A 25,878-nucleotide genomic window follows, 5' to 3' on the forward strand; every position below is an offset into this window, starting at 1 on the left:
CTTGTTCATTTTCATATTGATTACATATTGAGATAGTAATATTTTGAATGTATTGGTCTAAAATAAAATATATCATTAAAGTTAATTTTGCCTATTCCATTTTACTACAAAATTTAAAATCACATATTTGGCTTGCATTATTCTTTTTGATTACACTGTTCTAGAGGACAGTCGAGTTGAAGACTAGGTAAGAAAGAACTTTTGCCTTTCTTAGGCTTTGAATATGTACTCATATTTTTTAGTTCTGCAAAATAGCAGAGAGCTATAGATTTAACCTTATGCCTTAGACCAGAAATTGGAACTTTGTGACAGGACCCTATGAAGTGAATATTTTAAAGTTGGATTAAATGAGTTGGCTGTGTCCTGGCTTCTAAGTAGGAATTTTTACTAACTTCTAGGGACAGATAATATGATATAATCTCGAGGACATGGCTCCCAGGCCAAGCTGGAAACTGGGAAGTTTGGCTGGCCAGGCCTTATGCCTGCAGCCTCATCATGTAATGGGTGGCCAGGTTCAGTTAGGATTAGGATCCTATCCTGGGCTTTGAAGGGATATATCTATTTCTGTGAGGCTTGGCTTTGTTCAGGTTTTAATTCACTCCTTTTAAAGAGGAACAAAAAACTTTTTGGTAGGGGTGGGTCTAAATCTGGGATGGACAGAAAGAAGGTAGGAGCAACCATGGAATGCAGGCAGAGGGAGGCAGCACATCTGGGAAATCTGCAGACTAAAGAAAGAACTGGGAGAAATAGCAGAGACTGCTAACACATCCTCCCTGGGCCAGCTGGTTGACTTATCCTTAGTGCATTGTATTTTATTTTATTAAAGTCAGAAATTCTGAAGTGAGAAATATATTATTGCTTTAAAATACTTGTATTCACTTTTATGTAATTTGATATCTTAAAAAAGTTTTCTAATTCATTTACATATTAACTATTGGCCCAGTACACAAATTCATGCACACTGAAAGGAAATGAATTAGAAGAAATATTTTAATATTGCTATTCGCCCTTTCTCTATACCAAATTCACAATTGACAATGACAGATCAAAACACACTTGTATGATTGTCGCCAGCAAAAGTTTTATATGTATTGTGCATGTACAAGTCACCTTAGTCTTTTATAGATATAGAATAAACTTACTTAATTAGACCTGCTTTTTGATTTAGCTAATCTTTTTCAGCCCAGTGAAGGACCCCAACTTCTCTTTCAGGTAATTGTTAGCACCACAGCAGTAAATATCAACACGAAGAAGATTATTATTGTAGATCATGCAGGGAGAACAAAGGGTAAAATATTTAACTGCAGCAGTGTTTGACTATATTCTGTGCAGTGAGAAAACCTGAAGTCATTTTCAAGGTCCACCACTTTTTACTTCTTTTTAGTTGGGTCAAGTTTCTAAGCTTTCTAAATCTCTGTTTTCCGGCTAATGAAAAGAAAAAGGGATTCCACTGAGTCTCCTATCTGCCTACTCCAGGACTTCATTGAGGATCAAATGAGATGAGGCATAGGAAAATGCTTCACAGATATTTGGTTACAGAGTGAAATCTTTCCAACTGGCTATAAAGCAAGTCAAGTTCCTGGGCTGAAGAACTGCAAGGAGGCTAGTTGCTAGGGAGAGGAAGCTGGGCATTGCTATGTGATGTCATTACCCAGCTGGTCGGACACTTAGCATATTAGCCATATATATATGGATTTAACTTTTACATAGTTGAAATTTTACCAAAGGGTTTTTGTGTTGTCATATTAGTAGCATAGAGTATGGAAAATAAAAGTTTTTAAGGTTTTTTTTTGGGGGGGGGGGGCAATAATTTTTCCTTTGTGTTCAAAATATATTTTATGTAGAAGGAATGCTGCATTGGAAACTTAGAAAGCATCTGAACACTTAAAAGCTAAATCTCAATTTAAAAATATTCTTCCATTTTTAACCTAGTCAACCTTGTAGTTTTGTTTTTAGAACAGAAAAAGGTAAACATAACTTATGCTAAATGAAAGAATAGAAATAGATGCATTTTCATTAAGATACAGATTTTAAAATATAAGAGATTGAGTATAAAATAATGACAACTCGTAGTAAAAAGTTATTTTCAGTAAATCATTTTTTTGTTTTGCTGTTTAGTTATTATCTATTCCTATTAAATTGTATTGGAAATAAAGCAGGAGAGGAGGAATTGAATGAAATTTTTTTTTATTAGAAGCAGATGGGGAAGAGGGTTACTAATCAAATCAGAATAGTTATGTAATCCAAGTATCATTTTAAGCCTTTGAATAGTGATTAAATGTTTTCTGCCTTGAACCCTTCATGTCTACAGAAATAGTTTTATCTTATAAAATATATACTTGAAGTACAACAATAAGTACTTTTGAACAAATATTTTTTAGCATTAAGTTTAAATAAATAATGGTTATACATAATTAAACCTTTTATTTGTCTTTTATATTTTTAGATGTTGGATGTTTACAGTTTAATTCCTTTTGACAATCCAGATGGTGGTGTTTGGAAACAAGGATTTGACATTACCTATAAACTTAATGACTGGGACACTAAGCCCCTTCAAGTCTTTGTGGTGCCTCATTCCCATAATGATCCAGGTAAAATTTACACTTCAAAAACACTAGAAGTTATTAAACCCCCTGTAGGCACAGACTAGTTTAATGAGAATCTGGTAGCACCCACTTCTCAAATTTTTGAGAAATGTTCCCTGACTTTAAACAATATCATATTTCTTTTATATGTCATTGTATTTTGAGTTCTTACTTGCTTAATTTATGTACCATTTAAAGATAAAAGTTGTGCAGTATGAAATAGTAGTAACACAAAGAAGGGGGGCAAAAGTTGCACTCATTTAAGGCACTGATCATTCGTTTTAGTTACTTAGTGTCGCATCCTACATGGGAGAATTATTTCGTGCCCATAAATTCTACATTTAAAAAGTCAGAATGCACATGGGAAAGTTTGAGTCTTTAAAATGGAGTAGTACTACAAAATGATTAAGAGACAGACATGGGTGAGACCCAGCCTCATCATGTCCAAAATGTTAGGTCTTTAGGTAAATTACCTAATCTAAGAGTAAGTTTTTTTGCAGGTAGAATCAGGATAAAGTACTTCATAGGGTGAAATCTAAAGGCATGGTACAGGACCAAAAATTAACTGTTATCATTATCATTATTGTAATTGTTCCATATGATGACTTTTGATTTTTATTGGGGCCAGGGATTATTTTCCCCTAAGGTAAGTGGAAATCCTAAAATTACAATGGGAAATATGATTTAATGTTTTTATGATTTGCATGTATCTGTCCAATTTTCCCAACACCATTCATTGAAGGGACTCTCTTGACTTCATTGTATGCTCTTCTCTACTTTGCCAAAGGTACTTGTTAGTGTGAATACACAGACACAGAGTAAATGCCCAATGAATGTATTTGGAAATACATTTTTGGAATGTACTTTCAAAGACACTTTTTTGTTTGAAAGGACTTACTGATACTTCTATTTGTTCTTTTTTACAGTTTTTCAATTTCATTACTATCAAAGGAAACACTTTTCTTTTAGTACTTTGAAAGTTTTATCTTTACTCCCAACATTCATTTCCTACTTGTATTCTTTTCCACTCATTTACTGTCATGTATTCTTTTCTCTTTCTAAGATAACAGAACTAACAGGTTAGTGTCTAGACTAGACTCATGATTTGGAATATGTGTGTGTGTGTGTACACGTATATGCGCATGTATACATCTTTGCTTGGGAGAGGTAGTTAGGGAGATAGAAATTGGATACTGAAATGTTTGAATTGCCAGCATACTTGAGTTTTAGTAAGCACAGTGGTATAAAACATGAAATCTGTATTGTTTTTTGGAAATTTGTGATGAGTGTTACTATCCATTAGTTTCTGGTTTCTCTGTCTTCGGTCATAATGTCTTTATCTTTTTCTTTTCTTTTCTCTTCTCTTCTCTTCTCTTCTCTTCTCTTCTCTTCTCTTCTCTTCTCTTCTCTTCTCTTCTCTTCTCTTCTCTTTCTTTCTTTCCTTCCCCCCCCCCCCCCCCAGATACCTATTAGTTTTATTAACTTTTCCCTTACATGTTTTGCATCATCTTGCTCCTTAATCTTAGCCTGTTCCCTTAAATCCAAACTTAGGGATGGCTGGGCATCATGGAAAGACTATACAGATTTTGAGTCAGGAAGAAAGAGGCAGGCATCATAGACTCCACTATGTATTGCTCAGGTATCCGTGGGGACATGCTTATTTGCATATCTGTAAAATGGAGATCATACAGGTGGAGTAGCATTTTAAGCAGGAGTTGGTTATGAATTAAGTGCAAAAGGTGATGAAAATCACATCTAATCAAAATAGCACTAGGTTAAATAGTAAATTTGCATTGGAAAAATATTGGCTATTTTATTGATGAATAGTGCCATCCTGGAGAAGAGGAAGCTAGTGCTCAAAAGCCTGAACTCATCAATGGCATGTGGGTTAGGAGTTTGGTGTCATGCTGGAAGCCAATTCTGTTAGAGGTGAGGCAAGGGTGATCATTTTTACAAAGCCACTGTTCTCAAAACTGCCTGGTACTGCACAAGAAAAGAAATACAGACCAATGGAACAGAACAAAAACCCCAGAAATCAACCCAATCCATTATGCTCAACTCATATTTGACAAAGGAGGCAAGAGCATACAATGTAGTCAAGACAGTCTCTTCAATAAATGGTGCTGGGAAAATTGAATAGATACATGCAAAAGAAATTAAACTAGACTACCAGCTTACACCATACACAAAAATAAACTCCAAATGGATAAAGGACTTAAATGTAAGACGGGAAATCATAAAAATCTTAGAAGCACCCATAGGCAGCAAAATATCAGATTATGTCGTAGCACTGTCTTGACTGATACAGCTCCTAAGGCAATGGAAACTAAGGAGAAAATAAACAAATGGGACTATATCAAAATAAAAAGCTACTGCACAGAAAAGAAACGATCAACAAAACAACAAGATAGTCCTCTGAAATGGAGAACATATTTGCCAATGCTATATGTGATTAGGGTTTAATCTCCAAAATTACAGGGAACTCATACAACTTAACAAAAGGAAGATAACTAATTTAATCACAAATGGAAAAAGGACCTCAATAGACACTTTTTGAAAGAGGACATACAGAAGGCCAAGAGATGTAGGAAAACATGCTCAAAATTACTAATCATCAGAGAGACGCAAATCAAAATGACAATGGGGTACCATCTCATACCTGTCAAATAGCTGTCTTCAACAAATCAGCAAATGACAAGTGCTGGCGAGAATGTGGAGAACATGAACCCTCTTGCACTGTTGGTAGGAATGGAGACTGGTGCAACCATTGTGGAAAACAATATGGAGTTTCATCAAAAAATTAAAAATGGTGCTCCCATTTGACCCAGTAATCCCTCTTCTAGGAATATATCCCCAAAAATCAGAAACAACAATCAGAAAGGTTATATGTACCCCTATGTTTGTAGCAGTACAGTTTACAATTGCTAAGATTTGGAAAAGCCTAAGTGCCATCAGCAGATGAGTGGATTAAAAAGTTGTGGTACATCTATATAATGGAATACCACACTGCTATAAAAAAAAAGGAACTTTTAACATTTGCAACATCATGGATGGACCTAGAGGGCATTATGATAAGCAAAACAAGGCAGTTGGAGAAAGAAATATCACACGATGTCACTTATTTGTGGAATATAATGAACATCATAAAGTGATGAACAAAAAAGAGCCAAAAGAAAAAAATATTTTAGAATATAATAGAAATAATCCATTATTTGCAGATTTTTAATATTCCCTACAACTTTTGTGATATTATACTGTTAGTATAGTTTTGGTAATACTATATTTATTTATTTATTTATTTTTGGTAATACTATATTTAAAATATTTTTTTTCTTGGAATATTAAGGTTCATTGCATGTACCATATATATATATATATATATATACATATATATATATATATATATATTACATTTTATTGATTTTTTTACAGAGAGTAAGGGAGAGGGATAGAGAGCTAGAAACATCGATGAGAGAGAAACATCAACCAGCTGCCTCCTGCACACCCCCTACCGGGGATGTGCCTACAACCAATATACATGCCCTTGACCAGAATTGAACCTGGGACCTTTCAGTCCACAGACCAACACTCTTATCTACTGAGCCAAACCAGTTTCGGAAATTATTTTATTTAAAATCGTTTTTCCTGAGGGGAAATAAAGAGTGATTATTTCTTCAGGTCTTGGGGAATTTTGGGGTCTTTTCTGGTGTTTTTTTTGTCTGGTCTCATGAGCAAGTTGCCAGATGTTCCAACTCAGGGCTCAGGAACTGAAACAAAACTTAGGTAAAATGTTGTCTTTAGTCTTCCAGAGATCCAGATCGTGTGACTAATAGTCAGGTCCAGGCTTCTGCTGCCTCAGAGGTTGCTGATTGATGGGGAGGAAAGGCTAGGTCTGGGAGGTGGGGGGAGAGAGGGAGAGGGAGAGGGAAAGGGAGAGAATTTCTGTAGCTAAGTTTTAAAACTCAATTAAAAAAAAAATATATATATATATATATATTATTGATTTTTTACAGATAGGAGGGGAAAGAGATAGAGAGCTAGAAACGTCAATGAGAGAGAAACATTGACCAGCTGCCTCTTATACACCCCCCACCGGGGATGTACCCGCAACCAATGTACATGCCCTTGACTGGAATCGAACCCTTCAGTCCACAGACCAACACTCTACCATTGAGCCAAACTGGTTTTGGCTTAAAGCTCAATTTAATCAAAGTCACAAGGACCCTTGGCTGTCTTTTTGTTTGTTTGTTTTGTTTTCTATATCAGACACTCAGTGAGGTGATGTGTTTAAATTTCACGTATGGGATCTGAGACTACCTGTAGACTATAGATATTTTTTCTACAATATAAACCTCATTCACTCTGAAATATTCTCTTGGTGAGTGAAATAGCAGCAGAGCCACTTGTAGTAAATTGATTATTCTTTCATCTTTTCTCTGTCAATCATGTATAGTTAATTCTTGCCACTTAATTGGGTGTGTGTTGTGATTCCATTGTCTATTTTCTGTAGTTTTATAAATACAATTTGCAGTGTACCTTGTAGGTCCTCATGTGAACTCAACTTTCTTCCCTTTTTTATTTTTATTTTTAAAGGCCTTTATTATCATTTCCCCCTTGCTGCTATCTTCAATTTCCATAAATCTCATTCTTGTTATCTACAACATGGGCACTTAATATAATAAAATTAGCAGTTTACTAGGCACTATACCAAATATTTTATTAGTATAAATGTCTAATGCCTCCAATAACCCTGGAAAGTTGGTGCCACTGTTCATGATGAGGGTGTTACCAATCTTCCAGGCTTATATAGGTAGTGGCAATAGAATAGTTTCCTGTTAGTTTATCTGGATCTCCCACATGAGTATACTATAATGGCAGATATGTGTCTTCTATTATATTCTATCCTCATTGCCTAGCTTACAGTTGGCATGTCATAATTGCTACATATATGTGTGGCCTTTTCTGACCTACCTCCATGCCCCTGAACAGCTTTCTCATACTGTACACACACACACACACACACACACACACACACACACACACAGGTTTCCATATAGATATATGTAAATATATTTTTTTAAATACTTCTTTATTTTATTTTTTTTAATTTTTTTTTAAAATATATTTTTATTGATTTTGTACAGAGAGGAAGGGAGAGAGATAGAGAGTTAGAAACATCGATGAGAGAGAGTCATCAATCAGTTGCCTCTTGCACACCCCCTACTGGGGATATGCCCACAACCAAGGTACACGCCCTTGACCGGAATCGAACCCAGGTCCTTCAGTCCCCAAGCCGACGCTCTATCCATTGAGCTAAACCGGTCCCAGCGATATATGTAAATATTTATAGCATTTTTTTCTGGGTCTCCTCAATAGAATGTAAGTTCAATGAGGACTCAGACTTTGTTTTATTAACCACTGCGTGGCTAATGCCTAGAACAGTAACCAGCACACAGGAGAGCTCATTTAGTTACATAAGATAACGAATTAAGGAATCTGACTCTGAAATATTTAACCTTGGTTCACGATTTTAACTCCCTTCTTCACATTGTCTACATTTTTCTGTTTAAAAAATATCTTTAGAACAAATGTTGTAATTTTAAATACTAGAAACAGATGATGTCAACCTCATCAAGGGCAAGGATTGCTTCTGCCTTCTAGATTTGTTTAATTTGCACTGTAGTGAGTATGTTGTTCTGTGAGAAGACATCCTTAATAACTATTCCTAACTGTAATAACAATTGAATCTTTTTGTCTTAGTAAAAGATAGTAAAAGATGTTAATGACCTTTATCCTTTACCTGAGGTGAGAAACAGATCTTGAAATCTAATGTTATTAATCAATGTCATCCCAATAAATCCAATTAAAAATTTTTAGAATAAGTCTGGGGGGGGGGGCATGAGGGCATTTGCTGAGGGTTGGGGGTGGGCAGGAAGAGTTCAAGAGTGGGGGGAAGGAGAATTCTGTAAGACTTTAAACAATAGAGAATTTAAATTAAAAATAAAATTAAAAAATATTTTAGAATAAAACACCTCTTTAAAAACAAAAAGCAAACAGTAAAGTGATTTTTGATACTGAGCAAAATTCTAGAGAAAAAGAACTGCTGACTTTTCTTAATAATTTTCACTTCTTAACAAATGTAGAATTTAGATAAACTAAAGTATGAATCATTCAGATAATGAAAAACCACTTTTTCAGTGAAGGACAGAAGATAAGTGTACTTGCATCACAAGTCAAATGTTACTGTGTAATGGGCAAGTTTTTGTGAAATATTCCTAAATAGAAGTGCAATTAGGCAGCTTACTTCCTAAATGAGATTTATAGAGATTTTTATTTTTTGCAGCAACAATTTAAAACAAACTAGCTCAGTAGTTTGTTTCATCAGTGAAGTTTTATCTGTTGGGGATAGAAATATTTGAAATAGGTATTTTAAAGATTCATGTATTTAGTTCCCCAACTTAAAGAATTACGTTGCTGTGTTTTTATACATGTAGATACTTTTCTGTTTGGTTCACCTTGGCAATACCTCACAAGAAAGATAAATTTCAGTTATATTTGTATTTTAATATAATTTCTAATTATGTCTTCTTTTGGGCCATAAGAACATGTAACAATTGTCATACAATATTTTGTATAGTTTACATTATAGTTAAAAGAAAATTGGAAAGGAATTGTTAAGTAAATGCTGATAACTTCTTACTGTTGCACTTTTGACAGTTTTGAATCATGGACCATGAAATTGAAATGTTAGTTGATTGATACATGTTCATGTTGTATTTAATGAGCTGATTAAAACACAATTATAGCACCTTTGTATCTATAATCTTAATTCTTTGCTTCCCATTAAATTGCTGAAATATTTAGGCAAATTTTCTTCAGAGAAATCATAGTGTGTAGAGAGAAGATAAGGTATACTAAATGGAAAGTTGGACAGCATGTTGTTAGTTAAGCAGTTTGTAAAAATGAACATGGAAAAATAATCCCTCATGTGGTATGACTCCAAAATAGAAGGAAGGTCTAGGTTCAGGAGTCATACCTCAAAATAATTTTCTTCTGTGCATTTGTAGATTTTTTAAAAATATGTGTCTTTATTGATTTCAGAGGGAGGAAGGGGAAGGGATACTCTCTCACTGATGAGAGAGTATCATGGATTGGCTGCCTCCTGCATGGCTCCTACTGGGGATCAAGCCTGCAACTTGGAAATTCAACCATAACCTCCCAGTTCATGTGTTGATGTTCAACCACTGAGCTATACCGGCCAGGCTATTTGCAGAATTTTATTGACTGAAATGATTTAGGATTTTTCAGCTTTTTTTTTTTTTTTTAAGTTAAGAAAACAGATATTTGCATTTAATATAAGATAATTTGAAATGAGTTTATATATCCTTAAACTTTAAAAAGTTCATGAAAAAGAACAAAAACATCTGAGGATTTCACAGGGTAATGCTGTTTTAAGTGTTTTCTGTTCAAATATTGTTAGGCACAGTTGGAAGAAAACAATTCTGGTCAGCCACAGTGGATGGAGATCTAGAATTCTGGCTGCCAAGGCCCTGCTGAGTGAAATATAGTGATCAGGAGAGGGAGAGATTTGTATGTGAGCACAGTTTGGGGCGTACTTTGTTTTGTTTCACTATTGTGGGATAATGTGAGCTCTTTGGTTTTGGCTACTGTTGACGGGGACTTTGAATATCTGGAGCTGAGATATTTTGAGGGAGAACTGAAATCATTGCCTGTTCTGCATCTGGAAAATGTTGGGTATGTAACTTCATGTCATCCATTCTGCAACCCTGAAAAGTGGTAAAGTAAACCTACCCCATTTATCAGGTGAAGGCATTGAGGCTAAAGTAGATAAAGTCATTTCTTCTTTCAGGGTCAGTTAGTTATAAATTGACAGGATGGTGAACTGCAGCTCAGATTTGCCTGATTCTGAGATGCATGTTTTTTCTGTTTACCATGCCACCTCTTTTTTAGCTTAAATAATTTCATTTTTTTTTTTTATGGGCATTCACTAATTCAGTGCATTTATTTGAACTTTGTTATTAATAGGGTTGCCAAATTAAAAAAAAAAGTCTGCTCAGTTAAATTTGAATTTAAACAATGAAATTTTTTTTAGTATACACACATACACACACACACACACCAAATATCATGAGATCTATTTGTACTAAACATTTATTCATTATTTAGCTGAAATTAAAATTTAACTGGCAACCTGTATTTTATCGAGTGATCTTAAATGTTAAGAAAATTTGTCATTTAAGATGAATATTTACATAGCTCTAGGGAATTGTCTTTTTAAGAGATTTCTAGAATTGATATAATGAGGTTCTCTTTTTAGAGGGGGAAAATATATTTGGGCTCTGACTGGGCCACATTCCTTAGGAGCAGATATGTCAAGTAGCCCTTAGGAGATGTAGATGGTCATTAAACACCTCTTATCCCCCCCCCCCCCCCCCCCCCCCATTTCACTTACCCTTGTCTGTCTTTGGAGCCTGGATGCTTCAGAGCTCACCAGCACCCTGGTTATACAAATAATCGCTAGTACTTGTGGGAATTTACTGTTTTGGGCACTGTCGTAAATATTTTTACATGTGTTAAACCCACTACTGCTCTCTGCAACTTTATGACAAAAGTAATACTGTTAAAACTGATAACAACAGATACTACATTTGATCCTAGTCAAAAGGCTGAGAAGTGATAAAAAAAAAAAAAAAGACTGTTACCCTCATTTCATAGATGAGAAAACTTAGGCAGAAGAGAGGATAGGTAATGTGTCTAAGGAAGGGTTGGGTTTGAACCAGGACTTGTAACATTTATTTAACATTGCCTCTTTTTAGGTAATGCTTCTGAAACAACAGGCAGAGCTTCTAGGAGGAAAATCTTTTCAAACCAGATGTCATCTATGTTATGTTATTAATCATATAAGACATTTTATTAACTACTAGAGGCCGAGTGCACAAAATTTGTGCAAGGGGACTTGGCCTTTGCAGCCCAGCTGCCTGGACCCTCGCAGCCCCTGCTTCCGGAAGGTCATCTGGACGGTTGTTCAGAAGGTCATTCTGCTGTTCAGTCTAAGTAGCATATTAGCTCTTTATTATATAGGATCTTGCAAAGGGAGGCATCTCTTGCACTGTTTCTTATTCATTTTTCCCCCTGGTTTATCCCTATTGAAATGAATGTTTCTGCCTTTAAGTATTGCATTAGTACGTGAGATAGTGAGTGGTTTTCCTCATTGCTACATATTTTACAATTAAGTTATTTAGAAGCAGTATTTTCCAGCTTTTAAAATAGCTTCTTCCAGAAACTTTGATAATTTGCCCATGTTTTGCCCAATCACGAGGCTAAGTAGCCTCTTCACATATCTAAGTGTAACTCCTCAAAGGAGATCAGTTTTTCTTGTCTCATAGACACACTGCATGATTTCAAATAACCAAGCTCTATTTGGGGAAGACTTATTAAGACTGAAGTGTCCTCATTAGGTGTGAGTCCTTAAAAAGGAAGGAAAATTACTTTAGCACAGATTTAGAAATTATTTTGTAGATTGATCTCACAATTGTAGATATCAGTATCAGCATATGCAGGTCGTTTAAAGGGCATTTAGAAAAGCAAAATAGTAATGGATTACAGTTGGATATTACACACATCCAGCTGCAGGTTGAACAAAACCCCAGCTGTGCTAACAGCAATGCAATGGGTTCTTGTGGTGTGAGATAGAATTTCCAGTGACAGCATCTTACCAAGGTTCAGAATGTGCTGTATGGAACTTAATGGGAGTGAAACTGATATGCTTTGAAAACTATTAGATGACATTGAATCACCTCTGGAAAAAAAAAAAAAAAAGTTTAGCTTATTTTGGAAACCCGAGTCCAAAAGCATTTAGAGGAATCAGCAGATTTATAGGTTTCCAAACATCTATGGGTCTTTAGAAAACCTGAGGTTAATCCTGTACTTTCCTCCTCCTCAATCTTGGAAACTTTAGTCAGTTACCTCGTTCTCTTCTTTTTGCCTCCTTGGCCTCTGATTTATCTCTGTCTCTTTCCATTGCAATTCACTAACCATTTTTTTAGCAGAATTATTGTAATGACTTCGTATCCTGTTTCTCTTCTACTTCGTTTTTATTCTATTTTTTGCACTTACATAACAGTTATTTTCCAAAGCACAAATCAGAAAACTTTAACTTTATTTCTCAGTTTTCAGTAAGAAAGAAAAATGGTTCAGAAGGTTTGCAGTGATCTGACCCCCACTTCTGTTTTTATTTCTCAACATGCTCCCTCCATGTGAGCCGCAGTGTAGCCATACCTAGTTGCCTTCTGCTCCCTGAAATCGACATGTGCCTTTTTGCCTTAGTGCCTTTCTCATATGCTCTTGCCTCAATTTGGAAATACCACCTTTTTCCTCCATCCAGATGATGACTAATATAAGAATCTCTCTTCTTCTTTCCTTCTAATAGGAATTTACCATTTCTTTATGCTCACAGCATTTATTCATGTTTTCGCTATAGAATCTGTTTTCCTTTAGCTTAGCTTTATTGCTTTGCTCTTATTTAGATGCTTGTTTGAATGAATAAGCCAGATCAGAACATTAATTAAAACTCCTTCACAGTTTATTGATTGGGGGAAAACAAGCTTAATTTATAAGAGAAATGTTGGAATTAAAATTATCAGCAACATATGTGAGTCACGGTAATCACAATTAAGATTGTCTGTGACCCCTTAAGTGTAAGACTGGTTGTTGCAGTCAAATATTGAGGGATTTAACAAGTGATGGAAGAAACCTGTTTATAGAGAATAATTTAATTACTAAAATTAAGAAGCTTTCTTTTTTATGAGGCCTATTGTATTTATGTTTAGATTTGATAATATCACATTAAAATGGAGATAAATTATAGCTTAAGTTGCATTTTTAAAATGTTTACTTACATATAATTATTTTTGACTCAATCTTTTTGTTTCCTTAACAGTTGGTACCTATTTAACGTTTGAGTAGAATTAATGTAATCATTAAAAATTATTATTGTAATAGTTAAAACTATAATAGTGTAACAGTGATTTGAAGGACATGCCTTTTTCGAGATGTGTGTTTTAAATCATTTTAGGGCTGACAGAGCCTTTTCGAATATTACATATAAACCTATAGATAATGGTCAAAGATTATTAGGTTAGGATCATAACAGTCTGTGAATATATTAAAGCTAGTAATGTATGATATCTTTTAATTTTGATTTCCTTTCTAGTTATAGTAATAAATTTGCATTCATATTCCACATACCTTTTTTTCAATCCCTTTGGCTAAATGTCATCATTCATTTTTCAAGTGCTTATTGAACTCTTGCTATTGTAGGCTTCGAACCAGGTGCTAGATTCATGAGAATTAACTAGTTTGAAGTTTAGGGTGGCATGTTTCCAAGACCTGCATTTAATATTTGCAAGTCCAGAGGCAAAATGACATGGAGACCCTCAGACTTTATGTCTAAACATTTAATAAGTCAAACTAATACATTGCTAAATTAAATAGGCCCTTTCCTCCTGCCTTGGGAAGTAGCTCAGTGATCTGGAAGGCCAAGTGCGGGTTTAGATTGCTGGGGTTCCAGTTCCCCACAGGAATGTGGTAGTGTATGGGGGAGTCAAACCTGTGGGGCAGCCCAAACCCTGTCCCCCTCAACTAGTCCTCTTGTAAACTATAATAGAAGGGCCCTTCTTGCAGACATACTAACACTCTTTCCACACCCTACAAATGGCAGCCTCTTGGCCACTGTTCAGGCTGGGGAAGTTATTACCTGTAAGGTTAACTGCCCTGACAGTGGGAACGCTAGAAGCCTGCTTAGGGTTGTTTTGACACAGATTCTTTGGCCTTGGTACTCATCAGGGCAGAGGATGATGGCAGGCTCTGAATCGGCACGTTCTTTGCCCTGTGGATTTATCTTGTGGAAAAAGATGTTTTTAGAGGATGAATTGGGAGATCCCTCTAAAGTCCAGAACTCAGAGTGGGGCACTCTTGCCTAGATCCTAAGGGTGATACTGAGTATGCCCATGAACCAAATAAAACTAAGTGTTCCTTAAGAGGATCAGATCTCTACACAGTCTCTAGACTTTGAAGCTAGATCACGAATCCAATTTTTAAAAATATATTTATTGATTTTTTACAGAGAGGAATTGAGAGGGATAGAGAGTTAGAAACATCGATGAGAGAGAAACATCGATCAGCTGCCTCCTGCAAACCTCCCCCCCCCCCCCCCAACTGGGGATGCGCTCGCAACCAAGGCAAGTGTCCTTGACTGGAACCAAACCTGGTACCCTTCAGTCTGCAGGCCCACGCTCTATCCACTGAGCAATTAGTAGGTGTTTGTTTATTCATATTAAAAGCAAGCAATAGAGTTTTCAACTTAATTAGTTATATATTTTAGAACTTAAATTTTTTGTGATAATGTAATATTAAATTTGGAATTATGCCTGCTTTATAGAACTTATAATTATGTGTTCTTTGTTTTAAATATTTACCCATTAATTTAAAATAGCAATAAGCTGTTTTACAGATGATAGTGTTGTTAGAGTGCAAAAGACTAAATGGGAAGGTATTCATGCTGTGCTAGCCATGGTTAAATTTTAAAGTACATTCAAGGGAAAGAAAAAGGCTATGAATTGACCACTTAAGTAAATCAGTTTGCAACTTCATTGTCCTAAAATGATTAAATCTAGAGGTAAAACTATAATGTTATGTGTCACAAAAATTTACCCCATAGAACTTTTTATAAAATACTATCTTTCTGATTGGGCACATGATAATATACAATTGTAGTTTCACAGTAATTTTGAAAAAGAAAGAGCCAATTTAGTGTAAAAGGGAATACTTGATTACTCTATTGTATAAGAGCACTAAAAACTAATCTACTGTTATATTACTCAATATTGAATGCTGTAAGAGGCTATCTTTCAGTTCTATCTTCATTAATTGTGCTATATTGTTGTGATATTAGTCTCTGTTATAGATGAGTTTTATGGAAGGCTTTTAATTTGACATCTCCGAGCTTTTATTTTGGCTCACTTAAGTGTCTCAGACGCATTTTTGGAATGATTGTTGAAGGGGAAATGAAGTGTTGAAGGCAAAATGGATTAATCAGTCACTGTGATTCTTTTGTGAAAACTCATGATAAACTATTCTTTGAAATGGTCTTAGTTCATAAAGTATAACTGATGAAAATAAGTATTTGTACTTTAAAAACATTTTACTTATTAATCTTTATAAAGACTATTCTAAATTTGCCTTTTATGCTAGAATACTAGAATTTTCTTACTAAATTAATTTTGGAGGCATTCCACTGTTCATCATAGCACTTTTCTTTAATTGAGTTAATAACCAAATAATTAAGAGATTAGTTTTTACCTTTGTTAAAATTTAGGTGAAAGGTATGTGTGATGTTTTAAAAAAATAATTCTAAAAGAACCTGTTAAATAATTTGCATGTTATAATAGTAAGGTACAGAAGTAGATGTTACCTACATAATTTGCTTTTGGCTCAGTCTTACAGTATGGAAATAGATGTATATTAAATATTATTATATAATGGTATTTGCTAAAATAAATTCTCCCCACATTGTAATTTTATTTTTTGGTTGATAATAACTTTTTTTCTAGTGCTGTATTAGTTTGTTAGGACTGCCATTCATAAAATACTACTGACTGGAAGATTTAAACAACTGAAACTTATTTCCTAACATTTCTGGATGCTGGAAGTCCAAAATCAAGGCAGTGTTGGTTTCTTCTGAGGGGCTTTCATCTTGGCTTGTAGATGGCCTTTTCCCCCCAGTGCCTTCATGTGGCTTTCCTTCCCTCTGTGTGTGTCTGTGTTATATCAACTTTCCTTATAAGGACATATTGGATTAGGGTCCACTCACATGAACTCATTTTACCATAATTATATCTTTAAAGGCTCTATCTCCAAATAGTTACATTCTGAAGTACACTGGGTGTTAGGACATCATCATACGAATATTGAGGGGACATAATTCAGCCCCTAACAAGGGCATAGAATGCAAATCATAATTTTGGGCAACCAATATGTTTAAGATATGAAGCAGCTTATTTAAATGTTTCAAATAAAGTGCATATTTAAAAAAACTAGATGTTAGAAATATTATTTAGTATTTTTAATTGCTTTGATTATAGACAGGGAAGGGACAATTAAAGACTTAAGATGATAATTAAGCTAATAATAATAGCAGCTAGTATTTATATTATATCCAGGCTCAGGTTTGAACATATTGAGGGTTTTTTTTGTTGTTGTTTTTTTTAATAGAGAAAGACTTTTAAACATGGAGAAGTTGAATTATCCAGGTAGCATTATTTGTTGATAAACCAGCTTAAAAGTGCCCTAAGTTAAGAAAGTCTTATAAAGAATTGTTTATACTGTATTTCTCATTGGCTCCTAGCTTCAGACCTATCATTTTGTAGGTGTTCAGTAAATAACCATATAATGAATGGATTTCAGTTAAAACAAAAAGAAAAAATATAGTCACCTTGGCTGTGCCTTTTTCAAAAGCTCATATTTGCATTGTCAAAACAGTTGTATTGTCTTCTCTGCCATAGCAGGCTTTTATTTTAGTATAGTATCTATTGAATATTAACTTAAATAGAGATACAAGAAACAGTCCTTATGCCTTAGTTTCCCCACATGTTTGAGACTTGGAAGTATAAAGGAGTAGCTCAACCTGGATATATAGACACCTAAACCCTCCCCATAAGATTTTCTAGATAAGTTGTTATTTTCCAGAGTGTCCATTTTGCCAATGGGTGGAATTTGTGGCTCTGTACATTTTTGCCTCAGTCACTCATCATGTTGCTTTAGTACTTTGCCAGGTGGGGCTATGTTGGGACCTATGAGTCTTATTAAAAATGTTTCTTTATACTCAAACTAGAGGCCCAGTGAATGAAATTTGTGCACTTGGGCCGGTGGTGTCCCTCAGCCCAGCCTGCGCCCTCATGCAATCTGGGACTGCTGGCTCCTAACCTTAGCCTGCCTACCTGCTTGCTTCATTGCCCCTAACCACTCACCTGCCTGCCTGATCGCCCCTAACTGCTTCTGACTGCCTCATTTCTCTTAACCACTCTGCTAACATGCCTGATTACCCCTAACTGCTTGCCTGCTTGCCTGCCTGCCCGATTGCCCCTAACTACTCTGCCCACCTGCCTGCCTGCCTAATTGCCCCTAACTGCTTGCCTGCCTGCCTGCCTGCCTGACTGCAACCCAACCACTTCTGCCTCAGCCCCGCCACTGTGGCTTCATCTAGATCTAGAAGGATGTTCAGAAGATTGTTTGGCTGTCTGGTCTAATTAGCATATTAAGCTTTATTATTATAGTTTGCACATGTTTTTAGGTAAAATTCTCTGGATATATGGGAAATAGTAGGAAAAGGCAGAGAAATAAGTTATCAACATTTATAATTCTCATTTGAGAATACATAGATGTGTACACATTTGTTATTTGATTAATGTCAATTTGTTCTACCACAAATGGAAGAGAGGATAAAAATTTTATCCCATACTATGAGAACAATAATGCCAACTTAACACTGTTCTGATTTTTAAAATAAGAAAAACCCCTTCAATTAAAGGTAAATTATAAATAATTAGATACTATAATTGTTAAGTTTAAACAAATGTTTTTTGGCCTTAGGTCATTTTTCTCATTTGTATCTGAATTTGTGCAGTTTTCAGAGTATTTTTACAATTTAAACTTTAATGATTGTTTGAGTCATGTGTCCATTTAAATGTAATTTCATTAATTCAGAACATTTCTTGAATTATTATATATGTCTTTATTTGACTGAAACATCCAAGGGTATCCAGAGGTAGTGCAATAGAATATTACTGAGTTGTAATCAAACATAAAACATTTATGGTATATTTGTATCTTGATTTAGGTTGGTTGAAGACTTTTGATGACTACTTTAGAGAGAAGACTCAGTATATTTTTAATAACATGGTCATCAAGCTGAAGGAAGACTCACGGAGGAAATTTATATGGGCTGAGATCTCTTACCTTTCAAAGTGGTGGGATACTATAGATAGTCAAAAGAAGGATGCTGTTAAAAGGTTTGTTTTTATTTTTTTTATTTTGGTAATATTAAACAATTGTATAGTGAGTGTGCAATGAGTGTTGAATTTTTAGACAGTGAACATTCTTAGCTTTATATCTGAAACTTAAAATATTTTTTCATATGTTTTTTCCTTGATTCTGGTTCATCTCTTAAAAAGTGACTTGAAACTTTTTCATTGAAATTCTTATGTTCCAACTTTGTCCTAGAAATGGAATTACTAGGTTAAAGGGACTTGGTATTTTAAAGATTTTTTTAAAAAACATATAATCATAGGGGCCCCAGAAAGGTTGTTTCAATGTATTCTTTATTCTTCAATCTTCTATATCATAGTGTACCAATTTCTCTGCTTGTTCACCAACAATACAACTTTCCCCTAATACCTTGACAAATTTGATAGTTGAAAATATAATTTTAATTTGTATTTTTAAAAATATATTTTATTGATTTTTTACAGAGAGGAAGAGAGAGGGATAGAGAGTTAGAAACATCGATGAGAGAGAATCATCGATCAGCTGCCTCTTGCACATCCCCTACTGGGGATGTGCCCGCAACCAAGGTACATGCCCTTGACTAGAATCAAATCTGGGACCTTTCATTCCACAGGCTGACACTCTATCCACTGAGCCAAACCGGTTTCGGCTTAATTTGTATTTTTGATGACTGATAATATTGCATATTTCTTATATATATAGGCAAAGTATTATAAATTGCTTGATTGTGTAATTTTTCTTACTGATTTATAATTATGCTCATATATATATATATGCACATATAGACATACCGATCTTTATTTATCCTCAAGTGTTTCTTAATTCTATTTTTTAAATTATTGAAAGTATTACATAGGTCCACCTTTCCCCCGATTAACCTCTTCTAGCCCGCTCCCGCTTCCGCTCCCATTCCCACCCTCCACCCTCCACAACTAGGCCCTCACCATCCCATTGTCTGTGTTCATAGGTTATGCATACACATGCATGCAAGTAATATATAGACTTTAGCATTTTTAAATAGTCAAATTGATTAACCTGTTTTCTTGATATTTACTTTGCCTGTCATATCTTAAAAGGTATTCTTTAGTCTAGAAGTAAGATAGATCCTCTTTTCTCTAGTTTCATTTTTTACCATTCACTTTTTAAAATCCTGAAATTTATTTATGTGGTATGATGGGAGGTTCTGTTCACCATATTTTCCTCTCCTTTGCTCCCTAGAGTTTAAGGATTATTTTAGTATGTATTGCTTTCTTTTATCTATTTACTATCACATTACAGTACTTACTGTATTAGTCCCTGTTAAAGGTAGTTTACAAATGGTGATTGATAATCCTCACAACAATCCTGTGAATATAGGTACAGTGACCTCCTACATTTTAGAGAGAAAGCACTCACTGGTCTCTCATGGTTACAGGCTGGGATGTGCTGCACTCATATGCTGTTCCATCCAGCCTGTCCAGTCCTACAGGCTGTTCCCTTTCATGCTGTGCTGCTTCTCAAAGATTTAAATAGTTCATTCTTTTTACTGATTTGAAGTGCTATCTTTTATTGTATTTCAATATGCATTGATTTCTGGAAATTTCTGACCTGTTTCCTGGACTTTTCTGTTTGACTGTAATAGTTGCAGTATTATGATGTTTCATTAACTGATAGTCTTTCTACCCTATTAAAAAAAGAATCTTGATGAAAATTGATATAAACATTTAAAGGTAATTTGGGAAGAACTGTTTATCCATCACTAGCCATTGGAGCTCTCTCTCCTCTGAATAGAACAGTTAAAATGCTTATAAGATTGGCCAGAAAGGTGGCATAAATGAAGACTATAGGCTTTGGGGGTGATGGGATGAACCAAGAGTAGCTGCCCCACTCAGAAGGGCTAGCCACTCTTCTACTCCAGCCACATTGTTAGTCCATGGGAGCCAGAGTGATCAGGATACTCCTCCAATTATTCAAGACAACTTAGAATTCCAAAATGCTACGTAAAATATCTTGACTTTTTAAATTGAAATGTTAGCGGAAATTTAGATTCTCTCCTCTCTCTCTCTCTCTCTCTCTCTCTCTCTCTCTCTCTCTCTCTCTCTCTCTCTCTCTCTCTCTCTCCCACACACACACACACATACACACACATACAAACACACACACACAGAGTAAAACAGAATCCTTAGTTTAATTTGAGCCACCTACTAGTTTTTAAACTTTTATATTAAGAACTGCACTATAAAACTCAAACTGGTGTTTGTTTTACAAGTAATTCTATTGAATTTTAAGATTAGAAGTATTTTTTGTTTGTTTAGGTCTAACATTACTCCATGAATACATTTAATACTTCATATTTTCTTAGATTGCAAGATTTTATTTATCACATCTGTAATTTTTAAGTACTTGTGGGAAACTGAATATTTTCTTCATCTTGAGTAGATTTGGCTAAAGCTTTTACTTTTTTGAGTTGGTTTTTGCACTCCCTCTCACTCCCAAAGAACTGTGTATACCTTGCTGGTTTTTACTCTTGACTTTTCTGCTTCTATTTTTTACTGATTCATTCTACCTGCTTTTACTAATGCTAAATGTAATTTCATTTATTTTAATAAGGATTTGCCTTTTAGCACTGCTCTAACTAGCTTTTAATTTTTTATTACACCCTATAAAATAAAAAGCTAATATGCAAATTGGCCAAACAGCAAAATGACCGGTCTCTGTGACACACACTGACCACCAGGAGGCAGACGCTTAATGAAGGAGCTGCCCCCTGGTGGTCAGTGTGCTCCCACAGGGAGAGTGCCAGTCAGCCAGAAGCCAGGCTCACTGCTGGGGAGCACAGTGGTAGTGGTGGGAACCTTTCCTGCCTCGGTGACAGTCATACATCCCCTGAGGGCTCCTGGACTGCGAGAGGGCATAGGCCTGGCTGAGGAGACCTTCCCTTCCTCCTCTCTCCCCTTCACCCTCCCCACCCACACACTGAGTGGACGAATTTTGTGCACCTGGCCTTTAGTATTTTAATAAAATGTTATATAACTGTATTTATTGTTTTTCCTAATCTGAGTATGTTAGGATAATAATTTTTAATTTCCAAGTTCAATTTTCCCCCCATTTATACTTTAAATTTAAAAACTAATTTTCATGTCTTATGGTCAGAAAGTGCAGACTATACAATTTTTATTCTTTTTTGTTTGGATTTGCCTAACCTGTGCTGCTCTTTTTACTTTTAAGGACAATCTAGAGAGGTGGTTTGAATGGTTGGGCCCTGGAGCTAGGCTGCACTTGTTGAAATAGGGCAGGCTTCCATCTACAGTGTGACTTTGGGAAAGTTAATGTCTCTATGCCTCATTTTATGTTTTCTATCTTTAAAAAAGGCTTTCTTATGTAATGTTTCTTTGAAAATCACCTTTACCCCTCTGGCCAGATATTTTTAGGATTTAAAAAACTTTATCCATAAATTTCTAAATTTCCATCAGGTATATAAAAATAAATAACATTAAATTTGCCGTCTACCAGTTCAAACATTTCTCCAGCTTACGTTTTCTGCTCTTGCTAATTAATTAATGTTTTTATTTTATTTGTTTTAGAATTCAGTTATCTAGTATTGAGTCTCTAGTCTCTTTTATGCACATGTATTTTTTTTTTTTTAATTTGTTATATTCACTGCTTTTGGCAGTTTTGGTTTGTTTTTTTTCCTTAAGGGTTTCCCTCCACCTCTCTCAAGCTCACTTCTCTATGGTATAGAGTCTGCTTTGTTCTGGCTTTAAATGCTTGGTTTTAACTATATTTTTATTACCCTTTAGTTCTTTGTTCTTTTTATTGTTGTTTGTAAGTTCAAGTGTATTCCCCCTTTTTATTCATCTTTGAACAATAACTGGTGTATCCATACTTGGAATTTGTTCCAAAACAGAGTGTAACTCTCCTAAAGCCTCTTTCTTTTCTAACAAAATACTTTGTTTCTTTGCAATGGATTTAGTTAATACTGGCCGGCCAACATCCATTTCACCAGATTTCTTTTTTGGGAAACTGTCTCTCACAGAAATCAGGTCCTCTACCTTTCCTGCCTCTGGTCAGATGGGCCAGCTATGACCTGAGCTCAGTTAATCCAATATATTATTTTTTCAGGGTTTTAAATCTTTACAGAGTGGAGTGAAAGGATAGACAGATGGAAAGAAGGGAAACACATGGAGGGAAGGTTGCAGGTCATTCCTCACAACACTGGTGTGATTGCAAGACTTCCTGTCCTGTGGAATGGTCCCTGTGCTCCCCATAGCACAATAGCACATGACCTCTTGTTTTCTTCCAGCCCTTTATTAAGCCTCTGCTTTTAGCCTGTCCTCAGTAGTCTGTGTCCAGGACAGTCTCTCATACATTTCTCCTTCAGCATTGGTTTGTGTTGCTTGCAAACAAGAAACCTAACTTGATAAATTATTCCTCAAATCTTTGTTGGAGAGCTGGGTTATGGAAGATGAGTGTTAGGGACCCAGCAGCCAGGAAAGAAATAAGGGTTATGAATAGGACTGGTGGAAGGAAAGAGAGGAGCTGGGGCAGTGGGAAGACTGGGAGAACCATGAAGTGTTTGTTTGTTAGGTGAGGTACCTATGGCTGGCTTTCTGTATCTAGCTTCCTTTTGGGTGGCCTGTAGGCCAAGTAGGAGCAGTGGCTTAGATCAATGACTGTAGGAAAGAGTCTGCCACCTCAGAAGGAAATTTGGCTAGCTGTTTGCTGCTTTTGGTGAAGTGAGGCCAGGCCTGGCTCTGTCTCAGTGTAGCTGCCTCAGGGAGCCATCCTCTGCAGCAGTCAGGGCCTAGGAGTGGAGAGGCCTCTGCAAGATGGGTCTCACAAAACTCCCTGAGGATGAAGGATAGAGACTGTGATTAGTGTTTGTTCCAAGATCTAGCTTTGTTTCAGCCATTAGCCCTCCAGATTAGGGGCTGTTGCCAGAATATCTTAGATTCTTCTCTCCTTACTACTTGGGACTCCATGCTTATTTTTCATGCCAGAGGGTTGAGGTCAATACTTGTTGAATTCTTTTAGTTTCACCTGCATAGTTTCTGTTTCAAATGCACCAATTTTCTGACATGAGGATGGCCCCCTTCTGATTCTCATGGACACAAGTTTCTCTCTCTCTTTTTCTGTACTGTTGGCCATTTGACTTATGTTGGACCATACAAAATTACTAATGTTTGACTGCTTTTGATGTACAAAAATGGCAGTTTTATGTGATTCAACCCAATATTAGGGTAGAAAACAGTAAGATGTTAGGCGTAGGAATGCAAATTAGATTCTAGTGCTTTAGCAATTTTATTCATACTTCTTTAGAGAACTCTTATTTTGACAATGGGAAATATAGGCCTGGTCCTCAATGATAACATTTTGCTTGAAGAACAAATTGTTTTATCGTCACATTAGAGCCTATGATTTTGTTTTTGGTCAGGCTTAGCTCAAGTTCCCTCCCTTCTAGCTATAACCATCACTTTATTGATTTACTATGGTAATAACATTTTTTATTACTTAAATATTTTTAGTGGTTCTTACCTAAATGTATGTTTTGGGGAAAAGCATAATAGCTATCTAGGTTTGTCCCCATTATTTAAAATTCTGAGCTTGTAGTAAGTGACATTACTGATACAATTTTTATGACTACAATTATAATGCTCATACAATGTCTTGCATTGGCTTGTTTTTCCTCAGATGAGTCTATGGATTAAATGTCTGTACCTAAATTTTCAAGCTTGCTGTTGCCAAGCAGAACCTGTTAATTCCTGCAGAGTTTCATGTGAGCTTTTACATCCCTGAAGAATACCAATTGATTGTGGGAATTTAACAGAAACATAACTCAAATGATCCCATAATCTATCCTAGCAGTGACTTATTTGATTCTTTCCCCTGTGGCAGCAGTAGTCTTCTCTGTAGACTTTCAAAAATGAAAATCTAGCCGAAACCGGTTTGGCTCAGTGGTAGAGCCTCGGTTTGTGGACTGAAGAGGCATGCACGTTGGTTGTGGGCACATCCCCGGTAGGGGGTGTGCCAGAGGCAGCTGGTCGATGTTTCTCTCTCATTGACGTTTCTAGCTCTTTAGCTCTCTCCCTTCCTCTCTGTAAAAAATCAATAAAATATATTTTTAAAAAAAATGTAGTTAACCAAAGGGATCCATGCAAACAGCTAGTCTTTTCATTGTTTTGTGATTCCAACTAATCAATTGTAGTCATGGTGCCTGCCTGTAGCATATCCAGTGGATTTAAAAGAAATTGCTTTAGCTGATTTAGCTTAATGTTTAGAGCATCAACCCTCTGACTGAAGGGTCATGGGTTCAATTCTGGTTGCAGACTCAATCACGGCCCTGGTTGAGGGGTGAGCAGGAGGTATCCAATTGATGTATCTCTCTCATATCGACCTCTCTGTCTCTGTCTCTCCCCCTTCCTTCCAATTGATGTATCTCTCTCATATCGACCTCTCTGTCTCTGTCTCTCCCCCTTCCTTCAGCAAGCTTGAAATATCCTTGGGTGAGGATTAGCAAAAAAGTAATAAATAAATAAATAAATAAATAAACAAACAAACAAACTGCCTCATGGTAAGTAATCAGAACATTTTTCGTTTATGTTTATTTTGAAAATGACGATATTCTTTTTTCTTTCTAGATTTCCTCTTTTAATTTTTTCCCCCTTCTAAATGCAGTTAAATACTGCATGATGTTTTATAAAAAAAAATACATCAACATGTGTATCCTGACTCAGAGTCAGCCAGCTGAAATATTAGCCTTAGTGTTTCCTTTGAATTGTACCCAGTGTATCACATATTCACCTTTCCTCTCTGGACTCTGAGGCATTGAAATAGCTTTTACGTTGCATCTGTTCTTGGTATTGAAACAAGTGTTCAGTAGAAAAGTCCACCAAACTGTTAGAACTTAGAATAGTTTGTGTGTTTGCCAAGTCTTGACAGACTTCTCTGTGTGGACCTTTAGGTGTGAAATAGGTTCTGAATATGTACTGGGGGGAAAGGTACCATTAGTATAGATACTATATCTTCACCACATTGCTGAGTTTTATCACTTTGCAAGAAGGCAAAGTCTTTCTCTAATCTTTATACCATCCTCTTATATATTTCCTGAATTTATATTTAAGTCAGCCTTCTGTTTTCTCAGCTATCTCTGTTTGTGTATTAAAATCAAAGAAATGTTTGAGGTTTACTTTCTTAATAATACAAGTCCAAACTTACTGATGTGAATTTTGAG

The 25,878-nt window shown here is 35.6% G+C and overlaps 1 protein-coding gene across 7 annotated transcripts in view; it reads left to right on the forward strand.

Annotated features, from left to right (window-relative positions):
• The window catches only part of MAN2A1 (mannosidase alpha class 2A member 1), a 142,770-nt gene that overhangs the window by 19,790 nt on the left and 97,102 nt on the right, over positions 1 to 25,878 (forward strand). For 6 of the 7 annotated variants that reach the window (XM_036411391.2, XM_036411394.2, XM_045571837.1 and 3 more), the window contains exons 3-4: positions 2,447 to 2,591; positions 18,502 to 18,673. In XM_036411391.2, coding sequence (XP_036267284.1) covers positions 2,447 to 2,591; positions 18,502 to 18,673 — 317 coding nt within the window. The remainder of the gene's footprint in view (positions 1 to 2,446; positions 2,592 to 18,501; positions 18,674 to 25,878) is intronic. The other variant, XM_045571838.1, reaches the window with a different exon arrangement.

The sequence above is a fragment of the Pipistrellus kuhlii genome, unplaced genomic scaffold, assembly GCF_014108245.1.
Source record: "Pipistrellus kuhlii isolate mPipKuh1 unplaced genomic scaffold, mPipKuh1.p scaffold_m20_p_4, whole genome shotgun sequence".
NCBI classification, from domain to species: Eukaryota; Metazoa; Chordata; class Mammalia; order Chiroptera; family Vespertilionidae; genus Pipistrellus; species Pipistrellus kuhlii.